Source organism: Cenococcum geophilum (assembly GCF_001692895.1).
Source record: "Cenococcum geophilum 1.58 unplaced genomic scaffold K441scaffold_10, whole genome shotgun sequence".
Lineage (NCBI taxonomy): Eukaryota > Fungi > Ascomycota > Dothideomycetes > Gloniales > Gloniaceae > Cenococcum > Cenococcum geophilum.
In genome coordinates, this window is record NW_027137568.1 from 2,330,631 (window position 1) to 2,348,034 (window position 17,404).

The following is a 17,404-nucleotide window of genomic DNA, read 5'->3' on the forward strand; positions in this document are numbered from 1 at the left end:
TTAGACCCTTAAAGGAATTTAAGGACAATACCTAAATTTATAAGTAAAGTAGCAAGATTAATAGTTTAAGGTATTAATAGATAGTAGAGTAATAAGAAACTATATCTCGCTAGTAGTAGTTAAAAGAATAGGATTACCATATAGGAAAAGGAGTATTCTTACCTATTAGTGACAATTTTAGAAGATCCGATAGCCTATAGAGGAGGCATTATTAATCTTAAAATAGGACCTATTTAGTTAACTATTAAAAAGAGATAAATTAAGATGTCTTTTAATATATTACTATTAGGGAACAATAAGGTAGTATTAGGAATGCCTTAGTTACAGGAATATAATCTAAAGATTAACTAGGTTATAGGTTAAGTTAATATAAGAAATACTTAATAATATAAGATGCGATAATAAGCTAAGTTAGTATAGTACTAAATAGAAGCAACCTACGAAGAAATAGAGAAAGGGCTAAGCTATATACTAAAGAGATACTATAAGTATAGTAAGAAACTATAGTTACTAGAGAGTAAAAAGCTGTTAGAGTATATAGTATAGGACTATAAAATAGAATTAAAACTAGAAATAAGTTTAAGGTTCTTTTTAATCTACAAGCTTACCAAAGAAGAAGGTAGAGCACTAAAAGAGTTTATTTAAGAAAATCTATAAAAGGGATATATTAGACCATCGCAATTATTAGCGGGTTATCCAGTACTATTTGTACTAAAGAAAAATAGTAAACTAAGGCTGTATATCGACTATATATAGTTAAATAGCATTACTAGGAAGGATAGATATCCTTTACCCTTAATTAGCGAAATCTAAAATAGGATAGGCAATACGCAAATCTTTATGAAGATAGATCTAAGATAGGCGTACTATTAGATTAGAATTAAGGAAGGCGATAAATAGAAGGCAGCCTTTAGGTTAAAGGAAGGACTATACAAACTATTAGTTATATAATTTGGGCTTATAAACGCACTAGTAACGTTTTAGAAGCGTATTAATAATATATTAGGAGAATACTTAGATAAATTTGTTATGGTATATTTTAATAACATTATTATCTACTTAATAACTAAGGAAGAGTATAAAGAATACGTTAAATGGGTCTTAAGGAGACTATAGGAAGAATAGATACTAGTAGCAATTAAGAAATACGAGTTCTTTACTAGGAAGACTAATTTTGTTAGATTTATTATTAAACTAGGCTAACTTAGTATAGATCTAAAGAAGATTAAGGCTATAGTAAATTAGTAAGAACTAGAGAACGTTACGCAGTTAAGATTGTTTTTAGGGGTTTGTAATTACTGCAGAAGGTTTATAGCGCAATAGTTAAAGGATATTAAGCTATTTACGCGATTAATAAAGAAAGAAGAACTATAGTTATGGGGAAAGAAGTAATAAGAACTATTTAAGGAAGTTAAGAGGTTATTTACCCAGGAGCCAGTTTTTAAGATCTATTAACTAGGACTAGAAACGGTTGTAGAAATAGATATATTAAACTTTATACTAGGAGTATACTTTATATAAAAGCACCTAGATGGATAGCATCTAGTAATATACTATAGTAGGAAGATAACACTACCGGAGTTAAACTATGACATCTATAATAAGGAGTTATTAGGTATAGTTATAGCACTAAAGAAATAGAGAGTATTCTTATAAGGTATAGAGAAATTATTTATAGTTAAAATAGATTATAAGAACCTAATAGGATTCCTAATAACGAAAGAACTTAACTAAAGATAGGTTAGATAGGTGGAGATACTTACAGAATACCATTTTAAGATTTAGCATATTAAGGGTATAGACAACACACGAGCTAATGCGTTAAGTTAAAAAGCTGAACTATAAAATAATAAAAAGCTATTAGGGGCTTTACTGCGAAAAGACATAGATAGATTAATTAGGTATAACTATCTAAAAATCGTAGTAACTTAAGAGGATAAGTTAGAAAGAGTCTATAAGATACTAGAGAGCTTTTAGGTATAAAGGATTCTAAAAGTATAGCTAGAAGATCTATAGATAGATATATATAAGAACTAAGAAGTAAAGTATATCCTAAGAAGTATAGCAGAGTACTTTATAGAGGATTTCTATAAGGGACTAACCTAAGGATATAACGGAGCTATAGGCTTAGTATTAAGACTCTAGGAGGAGTGTATTATTAATAATATCTAAAGAATAGCTAGAAAGGTCACTAAAGAGTATCTAGATTGCTAAAGGAATAAACTAATAAGGTATAAGCTATATAGAGGGCTACAACCTATTAAAATACTAGAGAGACTGTAGGAGGTTATATTATAGGACTTTATTATTAAGTTGCTAAAGTTAAGAGATCCTATTACTGGATAAGATTACAACGTAATCTTAATAATAGTAGACAAGCTTATAAAGTGGGGATACTTTATAGCATGCGTAGAAGAAATATTAGTAGAAGATATTGCTAGAATCTATATTAAGGAAGTATTTATAAGATATAGAGTACTAAGTAAAATTATATTGGATAGAGATTTAAGATTTATAGCAATATTCTAGGAGGTATTTTTAGCGGAATAAGGAGTTAGAGCAGCAACTTCTACTATATATTATCCGCAGACAGACAGTTAAATAAAAAGATTAAATTAGACACTAGAGCAGTATTTAAGGCACTATATTAATTATATATAGAATAATTGGGTATTATTGTTACCAGTTATATAGTTTATATATAATATAACACCGTAAAAAGGAATAGGTATATTACTATTTAAGGCAAATTACGGATATAAGCCAAGAATATTATTATTGCTACGTTAAGTAAAGAAAATAAGTAGTACAGCTAGGTAAAGAATAAAGATGTTAATAAATCTTTATATAGACCTTATAGAAACAGCTAAGGTAGTATAGCAAAGAATAAAAAAATACTACGACGCTAAGAGATATAAGGGACTAGATCTTAAGGAGGGAGATAAAGTATAGCTACTATATAAAAACTTTAAAAGTCGACAACTAAGTAAGAAGTTGGACTATATTAGACTAGGACCTTTTAAAATTATATAAAGGATTTCACCGGTTATATTTAAATTAAACCTACTAGCTAAAATAAAGATCTACCCTATATAGCATATTATAATGCTAGAGCTAGCATATAGGAATATTAAGCTACCGGTTTATAAAGCAGACACGTATAGAGGGTAAGAAGAAGATAAATAGCAAGTTTTAAAGATTATTAGTTATAAGGACATTAACAATAAAATATAGTATAAGGTTAAGTGGATAGGCTACAATAAGACTACCTAAAAGCCACTAAAGAATCTAAAAAATGCTATAGGAAAGGTATAGGAGTATTAGAAGAGATTAGGTTAGGTAATAGTAATAAAGGATTATAAAAGAATTGTTGGTTACACAAGGGGATATCACGTAGCTACGGTTCGTAGATAGTATGATAATTGTTGTTATTGTTTTTGATATCGAAAGCAAAGGATCATAAGGATCGCGGTGCCTAAGTAGGGGGCTAATAAGTCACTATAAGGGTGACTAATCAGAGACAAGATAACCTCTGTCCATACATTCCGACACTAGCAGTTCTTTCTTTATGCTTATAGCGCTACAGAAAGGCAGCAAAGTGTTAGTTTAGCTGCAGGTAGAAGCAGCAAAAGTCTATTTAGGTAGTAGTACGGTACTAGCGGCGGTAGTGATAGTGGTCAGGCATAGAGCTTGTCTATCAGTCGGTCGGTTAATCGTAGGCGTATAGGCACGATTATTCGGTCGGTAGATCGCAGGCATATCGGCGCGATCAGTATCGTAATAGCAGGCATAGCGGCGCTATCAGTTTGTCGATGGTATATGGCAGTACGGCGCGGTACTAATAGTTGTTGTTATATAGCAGTGCGGTGCTAGTATAGGGTCAGTTCCGTAGGCAGATCGGCACGGAGTCTTGTTATAGGGTTGGTTCGCAGGCGTTACGGATATCGTTGCGGATATTACGGATATTGCTATAGATATTACGGATATTGCAGATCGGATATTGCAAATATTGTGGTAGAAATAGGTAGGCGCGTATAAGGTGTTACGGGGTGTTCTGTGACAGCAATATAGGTACGAGCCTATCTAGGCTAGTGAAATCGTTAATAGCCCTAACAGCTATCTATAAGGTAAGCTCTCTAATAGTACTTTTAGTAATTCTTCTTTATACTTTACCTACGTAACTATGCCGTCCTAACCACTTCCCCCCTATATTACTCTCTCTTTACCTATTCTTTACGGTACCCTCTATAAGAACTTCCTATCTAGATTACGCTAGTAGCCACCTTTATAGCTACCTTAGGAACTACAGAAATCTTAGAATCCTCTACGCTAAATCTTCTAAAGCTTATTAAATATTTATAGAAGAATGGATAACTATTGCTTTTAATTAAAGATACTGTTTATAGATCTGGGTTATTACAGAGGCTTTTATAGAAGCTTTTGCGGAAGCTTTTACGGAAGTTACTGCGGAGGTTACTGCGGATATTGCTGCGGATATTGCTGCGGAGGTTATTATTAAGCTTACTAGCAGGACGGAGCTTAATCTTAATTATGGTAGCAGTAATCCGTAAAGAAGGTAGTATATACTCTTTAATTAGGGTGTTCCTTCTCCCGTATAGCGATTAAGGGCTGCAACTTATTAATTAACTAAGGCAAGTTTTCTTTAGGATTTAAGACGGTAATTCCATAGGTGGGAACTCCCTGGCAAGCTATAAACGACTTATTATTTATATAGATCTTTATAATTATGGCTACCTCCTTACTATATCTAGGTCCTTACCTAGGTCCTTACTCTACACTTACTACGGCTAGTTTAGGTAGTATATATATGTATAGCTGCTGCAGTTGCTGCGGCTGCTGTAGTTACTGCAAAGGTTCTTATAGTAGTTCTTGCGGAGGTTCTTACGGAGATTGCTGCGGAGGTTGCTGTAGAGGTTACTGCGGAGGTTGCTGCAGAGGTTGCTGTGGAGGTTCTTGCTGTGGAGGTTACTTTGGAGCTTATTGCGGAGCTTAATGCGGAGCTTGTTGCGGAGCTTAAGGCATAGGTTAAGGTACGGCAGCCTAAGGAACTTAAGGTATTTAATGCCCTAAGGTTATCTATGGAGGTTCTTACGGAGGTTCTTCTAAAAGTTCTTACGGACGTTGCTGTGGACGTTATAGTTGCTACGGAGGCTGCTACGGACGTCGCTACTAGGCAGGAGGAGGACTAAGTGGGAGATTAGCGTTCTAGGGGTTTTAATACGAATTAAAGTTGCCTTTTAAAGAATATCGGTTAGTTCTTAGCTTTCATAGTTAACGTATAATCTTAGCTTCCGTCTATACTGGTTCTTCTATACTAATAATAACGGCCTAAATATTGCTAGTAATTAAGTTACCGTTCTTGGCAACGTATACTCTATTCCTACGGAGAAAGTCCCAAAAATCCTAAATAATACTAGCGTTACCGAGTGCCTAGGTATCGGCGGTCCATCCTATAAAATCTTCCCTAAAATACTCCTACAGCTGTGAATCGGCCTAGTGTCTATTTTGGTAGAATATAATATAATATAGGAGAAAGCTATTAACTTGTTTTGCGGTATAAGTTGTTATATTAATAGTAAATTCGTCCTAATCTTTATCGATGAGTTTCGCGTACGTAGCTACCCCTAGTAGTAGGGAGTCTCTCCAGTCGTTTAGAATAGCCATGTTTTCAGAGGAAGGGAAGTATTATTAGTGTAGGGATTGTCGTTTAGTATAGGGGTTGTCGTTTGGTACGCGTTCGTGATGTGTATTTATTATTTGGTACGCGTTCGTTGTTTATACGCGTTTATTGTTTAGTACGCGTTCGGACGTATATTTGCGATTATGGGGCTTAGGACCAGTTCTAGCCTTAAATCGCGAAGACTTATAAAGCGTGTTGTTCTGCGTAATAGACGCAAGAATCTATAATCTTAGAAAGGCTTAGGACCAGTTCTAGCCTTTAGATCCTTAGATTCGTGGAAGAGTTCTATTTAAGGTTTAGGACCAGTTCTGACCTTAAAAGATAGCTCCCTTTAGCACGAGTAGCACTAGTACAGTGGCTCGTCTCTTCTTAGTGGAATACCTAGCTGCTCTGTAGTATAACAGTAAAGTTAACCACTAATTAGTGTTGGTTACACAAGGGGATATTACGTAGCTACGGTTCGTAGATAGTATAATGATTGTTATTATTGTTTTTAATGTCAAAAGCAAAGGATCGTAAGGATCGCGGTGCCTAAGTAGGGGGCTGATAAGTCACTATAAGGGTGACTAATTAGAGACAAGATAACCTCTGTCTATACATTCCGACAAGAATAAATTACTTAAGGGGGACTTAAGAGGAGCAGCTGCCGAGCTACTCGGAACTGTTCCCTATTTAGTTAAGGGAGAACCAGTTCTTTTATTACTAAGTTCCTATAGACCTTATTCTATAAGCTTCTACTCCTTAAAACGGACCTTCTTACGCACTTTCTTAAGATAAATTAATTAAGTGGACGCAGCTAGACGAGAATTAAGAGCCCATTATTAAGCATTAATAGCCTCTTTCTTAGCGTCCCGGGAATAATAAAGTTCCGCTAATGCAACTAAAAGTTTATTATTAAGCTTTATAGCAGTAGATTAAATATAAGACCCTATAATAAATTACTTAGGGGACTTAATAACTATTAAGAGTAATAGGACGCGCATACTTAGCGTTAAAGATAGAGCGAACGTTACAAGACGAATAAATATTTGCTTTAGTGCACTCTAAATATAAAGAGGGTTGCTAGGAGGAAGGACTCGCTAATATAACATAAACTAACCCCTTTTTCGCACAACGAGAATATAGAGATAGTATAATCTTACTAAGAGATAATATAACGGCGACGGTATAAGACCAACAAGCTATAGAGGAAAAAGAAATTACTTTAGGTATAATAAGTAATGATATTAACCAAATTAATTAAACGGATATTATACCTCTAGTAAACGACTTAAAAATACTAGGAATCTTTAAGGACAAAGATAAAAAGAAGGGAGATAGTGTTATAAACGCTTTAAGTATAATATTACGACTACTTAGAGAAAAGTTAGAAGAAGCTAGTTAGTTAATTTAAGCATAGTCTAGGATGGAATTAATAGAGCTATATAACGAGGAATGGTAACTAAGGTTATATAAGGTGATCTATATAATTTATAGGATCTATATAATCCGTAATAGAGTAGATAAAGCGTACGTATATTATATATAAGAAGGATTTCTTAGGAGTACGGTTGTGTATTTAAAGGACTACGGTCCCTACCTAGATAGTTCCTTCCTTATAGTAATTCTTAGAATATAATTAGAGTTAATCTATTAGGCAACCACTCTACTAGTTATTATTATATTATTAACTTTAATTTGTATCACCTATATACCTAGCCTATTAACGAGCCTATTGTAGTACCTGCTACAAGGTTCCGTTATAGTAGAATTGTTACGGCACTGACGCGCGTAACCTGGATAGGGCCTAGTCAGGGGGGTTCGCTTACGTCTTGGCTCCATGTATATAGACGTGTCCTTTCCACGACCTTCTTCTTCTCCTTATCTTGATATCCGGGTCAATAGACTACCAATTGTACAGGCTTGCATACGTTCTAAACGGCGCTCGTGCCTCGATTGACTGAGTCGCAGTGACAAGAATTCTTTAAGCTTTGGATATATATAATCTAGGAAGCCCTACGCCGTAATATTACCCTATTTTTCCTTATTCTAAAATAGTAGAGACCCTTTTTCTATACTGTAGAATGCAGCCTATACCATTATATAAGGTACGTTAGTAAACCTAGGACGGAGGCAGTTAGGATAAAATTATTTACTAGGTCTTTTAATGATATAAAGCCGCTAGTGCCTACCACAATATATAGCTGCCTTATCTATCTATATAACTCTCCACTAATCCTCTTTTTAGAAGTAACAGTAAGCCAGTATAAATGCTAATTAGGCGTAATAGTAAGCTGTAGTAAGCTAGGGCTTTATATAAGTAACATAGCATTAAAAGCCCTCCTTCTTAAGATATTAGGCGACTATAGAGTCGGAATAAGGGACTCCTGCGTAAAAGGAAAGCTCTAAGTAGGTAAGGCAACACGCCTAAGTATTTAACTCTAGGAAATTAATTAGTTAACGCTAAATTAACGAGCTATATATAAGAGCATTGCGATAGCTACCACGTATTAGGGTCTGCGCTTTATTAATAATGCGGTAAATAGTAGAATATAATTGCTTAACTAATGCAGCAATGCGAGAGGTAGGTTCTTAAAGGTAGTAATAGAGGCCTTTAATTGTATATCTTAGGGAGTAAGGAATAAGCGCTCGAGCGTTACTTTCCTAAAGCCGTTAGCGACGTTAAATACGTTCTACAGCTTACTCCTCCCGCTTTTGTTTCTTGCGTCTTTCCTATCTATTAAAATAAGCAATTACTCGGCAAATGCGATAGTTTAGGGTAGTAGGTATTAGAGTAGAAGAACTAGATATAGCAGAGCGAGTAGAGGGAGTATTTAGTATAGTTATATTATAAGGTAAGGAAGGAGTAAATAAGCTAAAGAAGCTTCTAAAGCTAGGAAGGCGCAGTAAAGCTCTAGGAGGATTAGGTAAAGTAGGTTCTAAAGTCCCTTCCATACAGGAAGGATTGTACCCAGGAGAAGGCATAGTAAATACCTTTAAGGATAGAATCTGAAAGATTTTAGTTAGAATTTGCTATAGGAATATATAAATTTAGTATAAAAAGTGGTAAGGATAGTATTAACTTATAACAGGCGTAGATAAATATCTTTATACTTAAATCTGCAGAGCTATTTAAAGTCCCTTATAATCGCGCCAAGACCTAATATTCGTCTAAACTTAGAAACCTCATCTGTGACCACCGCCATTAATATCCGTCTTAACAGCGTAATTAATACACCTAAGGGCTTATCTTTAACTTCTATAAAGTCACCTAGGACGAAAGCAAGCCATTTTAAAACTTTGTTACTACTAAAAAGGTTATTTAAACGCTAGAATAGAAGAATAAGGCAAAGGTCGTGATAGAGGCTTAAGGAAGTTAAGGATTGTCGTAACGCGTCGGTGGGTAGGAAACTAGAAGACGTGTTGTTGATTAGTAGAGGCTTCCTGAGTTAGGTTCCTTACTGTGTAGAGTTTACCAATACACCTAATCACGATGCGGCTGGCAAAGGCGTCAAAAAGCTTTAAATTGACCGTTAGGTGAGGTTGTTCGGCAGTCTCTTTTTAATATTCAGCTGCCAAGACAGAATGCACTGAATTTGGGTTAGTTGGTGGCTTAATAAAAGCGCTAACCACCGGAATTGACGAGGTGGTGTATATCTGATACCTATCACATATCGGGGGGGCTGATTTAGCGCGGTTATGACCCGGGTTAATACGAGGTTAGGGCCACCCCTGCTAATAACGCGCCCAAACCCCACATAAGGTCGCACAGCGACCGCCCCCAAGTATTTTCGCACGCAATTTTAGGCGAAAAGGTATATAATTTATGTTAGATCGGTACTTCTAGACGGTCGCGTAATATTACTCTAAATTTACAACACCTAAACGGGCTCTATTCCTATATTAAGGCGTCTTAGTTACTATAGTATAGTCCTATATTAAGACGTCTCAGTTACTATAATATAGTCCTATATTAAGGCGTCTTAGTTAATATAGTGCAGTCCTATATTAAGATATTTTGGTTACTATAGTATAGTTATATATTAAGGCGTCTTAGTTACTATAGTATAGTTCTATATTAAAACGTCTTGGTTACTAGTATAGTCCTATATTAAGACGTCTTAGTTACTACAGTACAGTTATATATTAAGGCGTCTTAGTTACTATAGTGTAATCGTATATAGAGGCGTCTTAGTTACTATAGTAAAATAACTATTTAGATATTCTTATAAAGCCAATCTAAAGAACGCCAACCTTATAGCTGTTCCAGCTAGTTAATAGCCTATTTTTTGTCTCTTACTATACCATCTTCTACGCGCCGTCTTATATCCTTAATTATCCTATGGCGACGGCTATAGAATATAGCCTTACCGTTAACCCGTTAGCGTGCCCCCTAGCAGCGATTAAGAGCTTTAATTAACGGCCTACCCACTAGCCCTAAAGTCTACTTAGTCTAGAGCTAGAAGACTAAATTACCACCTTAAAGTATTTTATATTTCCTTAGCGGCGCCTATAGGTTAAGGATAAATAGAAGAAATAGTTAAGTATTAGCTTATACCTACGCTAGTAGGGGCAATGCGGATATAGTAGACAGCTAAGTAGGCGGTACAGATATTATAGACGGCTAAGTAGACAGTACGGATATTATAGACGGCTAAGTAGACGGTGTAGATATTATAGACGGCGGTTAAGTAGGCAGTATAGATATTATAAACAGTAGAGTAGGCGGCGTAGATATAGTAAACGTTATAGTAGACGGCGCAGGCTCGCCTAAAGGTGGACGTATAGACTCTATAGGCCCTATCTAGATACCTATCTTCCCTTACTAGATCTATATAGGTGCAAATAATACTAATAACCTTTCTATTTCGCTAAGGCGTTCTAAGATTATCTACATATATAATTAAACCCCCTTTATCTTAGAGATTGCGGCCTTATATCTTAGCTTAGCTACAGCCTTATAGGCGGGCTAGTATTTCCGTATTATTAGCTTATCTAGCGTAACTACGTTAGCTAGTAAGCTTTCTACCTACGCAGTAAACCTCTAGTACTCCTTATAGCCAAAGAGGGGGTCCTTCTATAGGGGGTAGAGCGGGAACTGCTTATGTAGGATTACTAAGTCCTATAATAGGATTACCCTAAACACATAGAGGAGGCGTAGAAATCCTAAGCCTATAAGGTTAAGCCGTATAACCTTATTATTAGCCCTACCTAGGTAGTAGGCCTCTATATATTTTAGCTAAATATTAGTCTTAGGCTATATCTTTAAATAGAGGGCCTCCTTTAGTACCTCCCGTGCGTAGGGGAAAAAGTAGCCCTTTCTTTTCTTTAGGAAGCCGGCGATCAACCATATAAACGTATAGGGTAAATAGCTAAGGTAGGCTCCTATTATTACATCCATATTTTAGCGTCTAGCCCATCTAATTTAGGTCTCCTTAACGCCGCTAAGCTTAGTATACCAGACACTCTACTTATAGGCGCTATAGGTTTTCTCCTTTAAGTAAATTCCTACCCCCTAGAACATCTTTTTATTCTATTTAAACTATATATAATAGCTTAGCGGCCGTTATAGTACTTTAATACTACTAGGGAAGATATATAGGTTATAGTAGTCCTTAGGTTACCGAAAGAATAAAAAGCTTTTAGCGCCGTCTTTACCCTAGCAATTAAAGAAGTAGAAGGCTATTATAGAGAGGGGGTAGAGAATAGGGTTAGCGTTCCATATATAGCCTATATACTTAACCTTACCGTACTAATTCTGCTTCCCTTATATTATTAATATAATTATACACGGCGCTAACTTATCTAGTTTAGGCCCTTTATTCTCTAGTTTAATAAGAATAAGGTTAGTAAGCTAAACGTCTTATCTACTTTTACTATAGGTAATAGTAGTATAGCCTAAGGAACGGGTTAGAAAACAGTAGCTATATAGACTAGGTAGGGTATATATAAACCTAATAAATACTCGGCTATAGTTTAAAGGTAAGACTTAACTAAACCTAGTATTTTAGAGCCCGTCTCCTAGTATTAAGTAATTGCCTTTTTAAGCCCTTTAACGTTATAGCCGCTAATAATTATAAATAGGCCTTAATTAATAAAGTTAACGCGTTAAATCCGGTCCTTATTATAGCGGACGCTATCTAGTACTACCAAGAGCTTTGCCCCCCGTAATAGCTGCGAGATCTTACCTTCTAACTACTATATATAAAGCTCAGTAATAGCGGAGATATAGCTATTTACAACTAAGTATTAGACTATCTCGTTAAATAGGGCGTCTAGGGCCTCCTCATCCCATATCTCCCCTTCCTCCTTTATAGCTTCCTCCCCTATACCTACGGCTGCCCCTACAGCTACCCCTACGGCTAACTTCCCCTCTAGCTACTCTGCCCGCTTAACCGTCTTCTACCTCTTCTTTACCTACTTACTATCTTTCTATATCTCTTTCTGTTTTAACTTCCGTTTTTAATAGCTAGCAGCCTATAATTCTTAGTTAATAACTTACTGCTCTAAAAATAGGTAAAGCTTATCTTTTATTACCTAGGCGCTGTCCGTATTACCTTCTAGTCTTATATACTAGTCTTCCCACTCTTTCTACTTTAGCTTATACGCCCTTGTGGTATTCTTTAAGCGCTAGGCCTTATAAATATCGTATAGCCGTGCCGTTTAGGCCTTAAATTCGTTCTAAAGGCTATAGGAGGAGGGAAAGGAGGAGGCTAGGGGGACTTCCTTTGACTGCAAAGTAGACTATAGGGTAAGAAGATTCTTAAAAGACTCTATCTCTGTAAGAGGTTAGGGGGAAGACGCGTAAGTGTGGCGCGGGTATAGGTAAATAAAGCCACTAAACGCGTAAATATTAATAGAGGAGGAGAAGAAGAGAGCTCTATATTATAGAATTAGAATTATAGCAGGCCGTTCTATATAAAACTAGAAGCCCCGCGTAAGCTAGGAGCTAGCGCGGGCATAAGAATAGGAAGAGGGTTAAAAAATAGATTATTAAGGCGACGATAAGGTTAAAGGCGCGCGACAAGGTCCTTTATACTAACCCAGTACTAACCTAGGCCTTAAAAACGCGTCCGAAAAGTAGGGGCCACCACCAAAAGGGGGGGGTGATATTTGGACGATATGTCGCGGACCTTGGGGGGTCGTGCGTAACCCGAGGTTATGCCAAGCCTAACCCCGGTGTTCATGCACGAGCTAGCTTGGCGTTGCGCCTCAACGGGTTAAGGGATATATATTAAGTTTACTTCCCTATAGAGCTGCTTCTAGGGCTGCTAACGCGTTTCTATTACTACAACAAAAGAAAGCGCCGCCGCCCGTTAGAAGAGATCGATCCGGATGTCCATTCTTCCCGTCGTGCGACCTTTACGGCCCGTTGCCGCTACTACTGCTGCTACTGCTACTCCTACTACCTACCAGCCCTCACGCCTCGCCCGCTACCGTCCCATGCCCCCCGTACGGGGGCCTTATAATACCGCTAATACTATCATTAGTAACAGCTAGCCCGCAGCTACCGGCTAGTTAGTACAGCCTATTGCGGACGCCGTAAATCCCACGCTAATACCACCGGGCCTCGCCGGACGCCTTGCTATATCTCGCATCGTAGAGCCGCTTAATCTTAGGGCCGTGGACGTCCTCTGCGAGAGTTATAACTCCCGCCACTAGAGCGACTAGCACGTGCCATCGACGCGGCCTAACTGGCTAAGGTTTAAAGCCCACCACAAATAAGGCGATAGATACTACCCCTATTCCACCCGCTACTGAACTTCCTACGGGGTCTACTATAGGACCGTACTCCCACCGTACGCCGTTTTCGCTAGTTTCCGCTAGCAGCTACACCCGTATAACGCGGCCCTATTCTCTACCTCCTTAAACTGTACTGTTACGGACCGTGGCGTCTGCCCTAGTGGCGGCGTCAATCGCTTCCAGATCCACGGGGAGCTGTACCATCTGCAGGGCCCGCTAGACGCCCCCGCTGGCTAGGCTCCGCGCTACGCCCAGCTGTACTTTTACGACCTAGCCTACGCTACGGATGCTCACCTACGGGCTTCTATAATCCTTAGCCTTATAGAACTCCTATCTGGGGCACCTGCTGGGGTAGGCGTTAGGGCAGGCGCTGGGGTAGCAGCTAGACGGTAGCTAGAGCTAGAGCTAGAGCAGTAGGAGTAGTAGTAGGAGCAGCAGCGGGAATTAAAGTAGAGGGAGTAGAAGGAGAACTAGCTGGAGTAATAGCGGGAGTAGTAGCGGAGTAGTAGCTAGAGCAGCTGGAACAGTAGCTAGGGCGGCAGAGGGAGAAGTAGCTGGAGCGGCAGGGAGAGCAGCAGAAGGAGCAACAGAGGGAGCGGCAGAAGGAGCGGCAGAGGGAGCAATAGAGAGAGCAGTAGAGAGAGCAGCTATCAACCAAAATCAGGTTCTTTACTACCCTGCTGCCTACCACCATATTCCAGTTACTTACTACCCTGTTCCTATTGCCTACACTCCCCTCCTGTTACCTATACCTTCCTTATGTATATATAAGGCTCCTTAGAGCCAGTTTAAATAGACAGAGTCCTTATTTTATTTTCTAATCTACTTTGATCGACAGCAGCAGCCTGTTTCTTACCCCGACTACACCTCGCGGAAGCTAGAGCAGCCGCCGGAGCAGCAGAAGGAGCAACAGAGGGACCAGCAGAGACTAGCAGCCTGCTTTCTTACCCGACTACGCCTCGCCTTGGCGAGGTGGCCCAAAGATTCTAGCATACATATATTAGAAGTCTGGGTTCTGTCGGGATGCGTATAAGCGGGCTTTGAGCCTTGCAGTAGGTTAGTGGGTGTGGCTGCGTGTTTGAATCATTAGGAGGTATGCCAGATGTGAGCAATCTTTGAGTATCTTTCACGTAGACTGACTTGGGCTGGGATTGCTTAAACGTGTTTTTGATGTAACGGCCACTGTAACCTCGCGCAAAATCGATAAAGAAATGTTCTTGAGCGCTGTTAGCGACGCTTTTTTTGATCTCTCTGTTCGAGATCAAGTTCACAAGTTTGGTGTTGTTTTGTAGTCAATAGTGGCTAACAAAGTAAGTTGAGGCATTGTGAGTAATGCCAGTGTAGACGCAAGAGGGTGGATCGAGACCGAAGGCGGTTTATATGGATAAGGAAGTCAGAGAGTAACGAGAATCAAAACTTTACTTGAAGCTAACAAAAGTCAACCTGAACTTGGATTTCATTTTGTTCTTTGAGTTTAGGTTCCATTGTGTATTGAGCATAACGGTAATAAATTCCAGGCTGAACCATTTAACATAGACATATGTTACACGCATTCAAGTACACCTATAATCTAGGTTTGGCCTGAGTCCCAAGACGATGGTTTCGTTGGAATGGAAAAGTGTAAATACTAGCTTCACCATCAGTACGTTAAATTCTACTTGAACTCCGCATCAACATGCTCGTAATGATCCAAGAACCCTTGGAAAGCAATAACCCCCAAGCCAGGATCCAGCGCGCCAGTCGTGGCACGAATGCTGTGCATGCTCAACTGTGGGATACCGGCATCAATAGCTCTAATTCCAGTTTTTGCGCTTAGCATGGGGCCGATAGTGCCACCACTCCTAACATCGTTCCGTATCTGGAATACTTGCAACTTAGCATTGCACTTGTTTGCGCAGCGCTGTAGGATAGCTGTGCTGGCAGCGTCGGTAGTCATGTGTCCATTTGCGTCGGCAGATACGGCCAGGCCAACGTTCAGACGCGGACTGTGGTTCTCTAGATACGCATTCAGGAAGTTGGGGTTCACTGCATGAATGACATCTGATGACACAATGAAGCTGTTGGCGTAAGTACGAGAAACAAGGGTCGTGATGCTTGAATCGGCGAAAGAGTCGACAACGCGCTCTATGACGGTGGGAAGGAAGTTGCCACAGGCGCCTTGACGGAGCAGACTGCCAATTTCCTCATCATCGAAGAGGCCAACGACTTTGATTTGGCTAGATGAAGCGTTAGAGTCAGTGCTATTAATGAGGGCTTGGATAGCGGCCCAGGAGCATAGTTTGTCGTCAATGCGGCCGGCGAAGATGAATTCCTTCTCCAGACCGCCAACAGTAGCAGGCTGGATGTCGAATAGCTCAAGTTCCCAATTCACGATGCTGCTGTCTACCAAAATTTGTGAGCAGGCTGACGATATTTTGCGGGTATGTTTGTGTTAGGCCACTCACAATCAGTAATGCTCAACTCCTTCGAGATTGCCTTGACCAATCGCACAGGTTGCGTGGAAATGAAAGCACCCTCGCCACTAAGAAGAGATGGTTTCCAGTCCTCACCCTTGACAACAAGCATGTCAGAGTTGTCAAGGCCGACAATAGGCACCATCTCTGTCTCCTTGTTAAATGGGCCGTTTGCTGCAGCGCCGAATTGCGGTGCCAACGTAGGTATCCGAGCAACTATAGCGTGATCAGCATCACCTATTGTATTCTTCGAGCTTCATCACCTACTTGGCCAGTCCAGCTTAACCAATTTCGATACTATCTTCCCTCCCTCCTTGACCAACACCCGCCCTCCTATTCCTAAATCACGATCCCACCAGGTGTTATTCAGCGCCCCAGCATATGGCGCAACCCCCAACTGCACATAACCAGCCTTGGTGTGCAACTTCGGGATCGGCTTGAGCTTTGCGGTTAATGCATCGACATGTCCCGCCAATATAGCCGCTCCGTTCCCCGGTTCGTATCCATCTCCCACAGCAAATGCAATCACACTGCTGTCATTCCGTTCAACATAATACTTACCGCCCTTCCTCAGCTTCCAGCTGTCTCGTTCCGAGAGTTTAGAGTACCCATGTTCCTCTAACTGTTTTGCCACTGCATCTACGGCATGGAATACGGTCGGGTTCTTGGTGATGTACTCGCAGAATGGCTTGGTGTACTTTGCTGGGTCGGCTGCCCCCAAAGCTGAGCGTGGCGGGATGTTCTGGACGGGGGCGAGCTTTAGCTTCGGTGGGACGGGAGGTGGAGTGGGTGATTTCTGGAGTTGGGGATGAGAGTCGAAGTTAACGTCAGTATCAAGAAGGCTGCTAAACGGACCAGCAATGCTGTGACGGGAAGATGTTAGTTGCTGTAGAGCACGAGCCTGTATGAAGGGGTTCGGGCGAGAACGGTGGATCGTGGTGAGATTGCGTGTCAGGCCGGCATGCACTGGCGGTGGTGATGGTTCTGAGTACAGGTCGGCAGTTGATACTGTTTTGCGAAGGTTCGGGTGGTTTTTGGTCATTTTTGAGGTCTTTATGCCCTTGTGAAACTGAAGAGGAATAGAATAGAATAAAGGAGGCGTAAAAGAGAGCAGATGTCGGAGTGTATGAGAGTTGGGTGGTGGTAGTCCGATCGTCGTCGTCCCGCGATCAAAGCGCAAGCGATGTTAAGTGTGGCTGGGTAAGACCCCTGTGCCACAGCGGACCAAAGGCGTAATTTCTGTCATCTAGTGGGTTTGACTCCACTGAATTCATGGAAGACTACTTGAAGGTATATATGTGTTGAGGCCGTCGATGTGTCATTATGTATAAGTAAGGTAACGTATTATCACACTCGAAGTGAACAAACTCAGCTCCACGTGGTTATGTCCACAACAAGCACTAAATTAGCCACGAAGCCAGACGCGACTGTGCTTCGCAAGGACGACATCGCGCAACGACTTGACAAACTTGAGACGAGAACTTAAACAATGTATGGGGCTCTGCTGGCCGCTGCATCGGATCAAATC

The 17,404-nt window shown here is 39.8% G+C and overlaps 1 protein-coding gene across 1 annotated transcript; it reads right to left on the reverse strand.

Moving 5' to 3' along the window:
- Positions 1-14,847: 14,847 nt before the first annotated feature.
- On the reverse strand, positions 14,848-17,038 carry K441DRAFT_631445 (uncharacterized protein). The gene is made up of 3 exons (XM_067646315.1): positions 16,144-17,038; positions 15,868-16,092; positions 14,848-15,805 (listed from the first exon to the last, which is right to left on the reverse strand). The coding sequence occupies exons 1-3, from the start codon at positions 16,916-16,918 to the stop codon at positions 15,078-15,080; spliced, it is 1,728 nt and encodes a 575-aa protein (XP_067506814.1). The 5' UTR covers positions 16,919-17,038; the 3' UTR covers positions 14,848-15,077.
- Between the last annotated feature and the right edge of the window lie 366 nt (positions 17,039-17,404).